Consider the following 5604-nt stretch of genomic DNA (forward strand, 5'->3'; position numbering starts at 1 on the left):
CTTTACTGGTTCATGCTGAAAGACTAGATAGGACAGCTCACATCTCACTAGACTTTACTGGTTCATGCTGAAAGACTAGATAGGACAGCTCTAATCTCACTAGACTTTACTGGTTCATGCTGAAAGACTAGATAGGACAGCTCACATCTCACTAGACTTTACTGGTTTGTGGTGAAAGATTAGATAGGACAGCACCCATCTCACTAGACTTTACTGGTTCATGCTGAAAGACTAGATAGGACAGCTCTCATTGTACTAGACTATTGGTTCATGCTGAAAGACTAGATAGGACAGCTCTAATCTCACTAGACTTTACTGGTTCATGCTGAAAGACTAGATAGGACAGCGCCCATCTCACTAGACTTTACTGGTTCATGCTGAAAGACTAGATAGGACAGCTCTCATTGTACTAGACTTTACTGGTTCATGCTGAAAGACTAGATAGGGCAACTCTCATCGTACTAGACTTTACTGGTTCATGCTGAAAGACTAGATAGGACAGCACCCATCTCACTAGACATTGCTGATTCATGCTGAAAGACTAGATAGGACAGCACCCATCTCAGTGGACTTTACTGGTTCATGCTGAAAGACTAGATAGGACAGCTCTAATCTCACTAGACTTTACTGGTTCATGCTGAAAGACTAGATAGGACAGCTCACATCTCACTAGACTTTACTGGTTTGTGGTGAAAGATTAGATAGGACAGCACCCATCTCACTAGACTTTACTGGTTCATGCTGAAAGACTAGATAGGACAGCTCTCATTGTACTAGACTATTGGTTCATGCTGAAAGACTAGATAGGACAGCTCTAATCTCACTAGACTTTACTGGTTCATGCTGAAAGACTAGATAGGACAGCTCTCATCTCACTAGACTTTACTGGTTCATGCTGAAAGACTAGATAGGACAGCTCTCATCTCACTAGACTTTACTGGTTCATGCTGAAAGACTAGATAGGACAGCTCTCATCTCACTAGACTTTACTGGTTCATGCTGAAAGACTAGATAGGACAGCTGTCATCTCACTAGACTTTACTGGTTTGTGGTGAAAGACTAGATAGGACAGCTCTCATCTCACTAGACTTTACTGGTTCATGCTGAAAGACTAGATAGGACAGCTCTCATCTCACTAGACTTTACTGGTTCATGCTGAAAGACTAGATAGGACAGCTCACATCTCACTAGACTTTACTGGTTCATGCTGAAAGACTAGATAGGACAGCTCTAATCTCACTAGACTTTACTGGTTCATGCTGAAAGACTAGATAGGACAGCTCACATCTCACTAGACTTTACTGGTTTGTGGTGAAAGATTAGATAGGACAGCACCCATCTCACTAGACTTTACTGGTTCATGCTGAAAGACTAGATAGGACAGCTCTCATTGTACTAGACTATTGGTTCATGCTGAAAGACTAGATAGGACAGCTCTAATCTCACTAGACTTTACTGGTTCATGCTGAAAGACTAGATAGGACAGCGCCCATCTCACTAGACTTTACTGGTTCATGCTGAAAGACTAGATAGGACAGCTCTCATTGTACTAGACTTTACTGGTTCATGCTGAAAGACTAGATAGGGCAACTCTCATCGTACTAGACTTTACTGGTTCATGCTGAAAGACTAGATAGGACAGCACCCATCTCACTAGACATTGCTGATTCATGCTGAAAGACTAGATAGGACAGCACCCATCTCAGTGGACTTTACTGGTTCATGCTGAAAGACTAGATAGGACAGCACCCATCTCAGTGGACTTTACTGGTTCATGCTGAAAGACTAGATAGGACAGCTCTAATCTCACTAGACTTTACTGGTTCATGCTGAAAGACTAGATAGGACAGCTCACATCTCACTAGACTTTACTGGTTTGTGGTGAAAGATTAGATAGGACAGCACCCATCTCACTAGACTTTACTGGTTCATGCTGAAAGACTAGATAGGACAGCTCTCATTGTACTAGACTATTGGTTCATGCTGAAAGACTAGATAGGACAGCTCTAATCTCACTAGACTTTACTGGTTCATGCTGAAAGACTAGATAGGACAGCTCTCATCTCACTAGACTTTACTGGTTCATGCTGAAAGACTAGATAGGACAGCTCTCATCTCACTAGACTTTACTGGTTCATGCTGAAAGACTAGATAGGACAGCTCTCATCTCACTAGACTTTACTGGTTCATGCTGAAAGACTAGATAGGACAGCTCTCATCTCACTAGACTTTACTGGTTCATGCTGAAAGACTAGATAGGACAGCTCTCATCGTACTAGACTTTACTGGTTCATGCTGAAAGACTAGATAGGACAGCTCTCATCTCACTAGACTTTACTGGTTCATGCTGAAAGACTAGATAGGACAGCTGTCATCTCACTAGACTTTACTGGTTTGTGGTGAGACTAGATAGGACAGCTCTAATCTCACCAGACTTTACTGGGTCATGCTGAAAGACTAGATAGGACAGCTCTCATCTCACTAGACTTTACTGGTTCATGCTGAAAGACTAGATAGGACAGCACCCATCTCACTAGACATTGCTGATTCATGCTGAAAGACTAGATAGGACAGCACCCATCTCAGTGGACTTTACTGGTTCATGCTGAAAGACTAGATAGGACAGCTCTCATTGTACTAGACTATTGGTTCATGCTGAAAGACTAGATAGGACAGCTCTAATCTCACTAGACTTTACTGGTTCATGCTGAAAGACTAGATAGGACAGCTCTAATCTCACTAGACTTTACTGGTTCATGCTGAAAGACTAGATAGGACAGCTCTCATCTCACTAGACTTTACTGGTTCATGCTGAAAGACTAGATAGGACAGCTCTCATCTCACTAGACTTTACTGGTTCATGCTGAAAAACTAGATAGGACAACTCTCATTGTACTAGACTTTACTGGTTCATGCTGAAAGACTAGATAGGGCAACTCTCATCGTACTAGACTTTACTGGTTCATGCTGAAAGACTAGCTAGGACAGCTCACATCTCACTAGACTTTACTGGTTCATGCTGAAAGACTAGATAGGACAGCACCCATCTCACTAGACATTGCTGATTCATGCTGAAAGACTAGATAGGACAGCACCCATCTCAGTGGACTTTACTGGTTCATGCTGAAAGACTAGATAGGACAGCTCTCATTGTACTAGACTATTGGTTCATGCTGAAAGACTAGATAGGACAGCTCTAATCTCACTAGACTTTACTGGTTCATGCTGAAAGACTAGATAGGACAGCTCTCATCTCACTAGACTTTACTGGTTCATGCTGAAAGACTAGATAGGACAGCTCTCATCTCACTAGACTTTACTGGTTCATGCTGAAAGACTAGATAGGACAGCTCTCATCTCACTAGACTTGACTGGTTCATGCTGAAAGACTAGATAGGACAGCTCTCATTGTACTAGTCTTAACAACATAGTGGTTAACAACATCAACTCTATTGTTCCCATTGTGCAGAAATTAAAAGAGGTGGGGGCTTTGCTGGAGCGAGGATACCGGATGCCCCCCCCAGATGGGTGTCCTACAGCTGTCTATGACATCATGACGAGATGCTGGGAACTGGATCCCGCTCGTCGCCCCACTTTTGACCAGTTGAAGGCGTGGCTACTAAACACCTGCCAGGGCGTACGCAAAAGATGCACCCAGCTGTGACTACACATGAACCAGACAAGTCGATTTGAGGACATCCACGACGTTCACAACATGTCCTTATGTTGCTTTAACTTTACCTTCGCTCTCAATGTCGGAGCCTTTTAGTGGAACCCAGCATTGACCGTGACATTTGGCAACGCTGCAGCTTCGTGTTTGACTTCATCATTTCTCTACGTTTTCAACCTGCATTGATTCCTTCTGAAGATGAATTGTGCTTTAGAGACAAGAGCCAGTATGACATCAAGGTGGGACCCCCCGGGACCCCCGGGACCCCCCCAGACAGTCGTTGACATTCACTGCCCTGCAAATGTGCATATATGTATTTGGCCTAATAAATCATTTGTATATAATAATATATATGTATATAAATTCTTCTTTCTCTTTGGCCTTAGCCTTGGCCTCCATCCAACCCCATCTTCTGCATCCGTCTCTCTCACACCAACTACCCTCATGCCCCCCCCCCCCCCCCCCCCCCCCCCCCCCCCCCCTGGACATGTCCCAATCAGTCTGGCCGATAACAAGACATCTAACATGTCATGTCCCTCTGATGTGCTCCTTCCTGATCCTATCCATCCTGGTCACTCCCAATGAGAACCTCAGCATCCTCATCTCTGCTACCTCCACTTCTGCTTCCTGTCTTTTCCTCAGTGGCACTGTCTCTAGACCAGGGGTCTCAAACTTGCGGCCCGCGAGACGCTAGTTTGAGGCCCCCACCTTGATACCAAAGCTGTGTGCACACCGGACACAATGAACATGATTTTGCCCCGCCCATACTGTTACCCCGCCCTGTTTTGCTTTGGATTAGCAATGAAGCTAAAGGCTTATGACGCTGGGTACAAATAAATGCAGGAAATGATTTGGAATAAAAGGGAAAATCCACGTCAAGATAAAGCATCTCATCAAGCATGTTGTTAAAGTTACCACGCTGCTCCCAGATGGAACTGAGTACCATGCTAACTTGCTAATTGGGTACAATTATTAAGTTTCATTCATGTTCATGTTAAAGGTTAAATAACTGTTAATAGTTATCCTCCCTATCCGTGTGGAAGTGGTAAGTTTTTGGCTATTTAAGTTGCTGGCTTCCATTCAAGCTCTGTAGAACAGGGGTCTCAAACACGCGGCCCGCGGGCCAAATGTGGCCCGCAGGACACTAGTTTGAGGCCCCCCGCCTTGATATGAAAGTTTAAAGTTTGATATGGATGCTGTATGGTATCATGTACCCAGAAAAAATGATTACGTTTGATTCATGTTCATGTTAAAGGTTAAATAACTGTTAATAGTTATCCTCGCTATCCGTGTGGAAGTGGTACGTTTTTGGCTATTTAAGTTGAAAGGAAATAACTTGAAGGCTACCGTTTAGGTCGCTAGCTCTCTAGTTTGCGAGTTAGCATGTGTCTCAAGACCCTGCAGTTGCGCAATATGTTGTAAATAAAAAGAGTATAAATGTGACTATAGTCGTGTTTTGTCATGTCTACAGGGCTCTAATAATGCTTTGTTCATTTTAATATGAAAAAAATCATTTGTCTACCCACCAACTATATGTGCTTTCTTAACTTTTTATTATTATTATTATATTTATTTATTACTGATTGATTGATTTTCTTTATTCTTGATTTCTTTATTTTCCATCTTATTTTGTGCAGAAAAATAAAAAGTAAGATATTTGAGAACAGTGGAATGTTTTATCAGAGCTTTTATTGTAGAAAATCGGAACCAAAGCACTGAAAAAGTTTGTATATTTTTCTGTTTTTAATAAATGCGTTTTTTTTGGGGGGGGGAACCTGATGCGGCCCAGACTTGCCCAGACCCTAGCTCCAGTGGCCCCCAGGTAAATTGAGTTTGAGACCCCTGGTTTAAAGTCATTTAGTCACACAGTAAAGCAAACCTGGTTGTTGTATCATATTTCATGCGGAACTTTTATTTTGCGACCAAGGGACTCA

At 42.8% G+C, this 5604-nt stretch overlaps 1 protein-coding gene across 2 annotated transcripts in view; it reads left to right on the plus strand.

The window, feature by feature from the left end:
- Positions 1-4112, plus strand: part of LOC131137953 (tyrosine-protein kinase CSK-like) — a 50031-nt gene extending 45919 nt beyond the window's left edge. For both annotated transcript variants that reach the window (XM_058086440.1, XM_058086439.1), the window contains exon 13: positions 3470-4112. In XM_058086440.1, the coding sequence (XP_057942423.1) occupies positions 3470-3664 (195 nt within the window). In that variant the 3' untranslated portion in view covers positions 3665-4112. The remainder of the gene's footprint in view (positions 1-3469) is intronic.
- The last annotated feature ends 1492 nt before the right edge of the window (positions 4113-5604 follow it).

The sequence above is a fragment of the Doryrhamphus excisus genome, chromosome 11 (assembly GCF_030265055.1).
Source record: "Doryrhamphus excisus isolate RoL2022-K1 chromosome 11, RoL_Dexc_1.0, whole genome shotgun sequence".
Lineage (NCBI taxonomy): Eukaryota > Metazoa > Chordata > Actinopteri > Syngnathiformes > Syngnathidae > Doryrhamphus > Doryrhamphus excisus.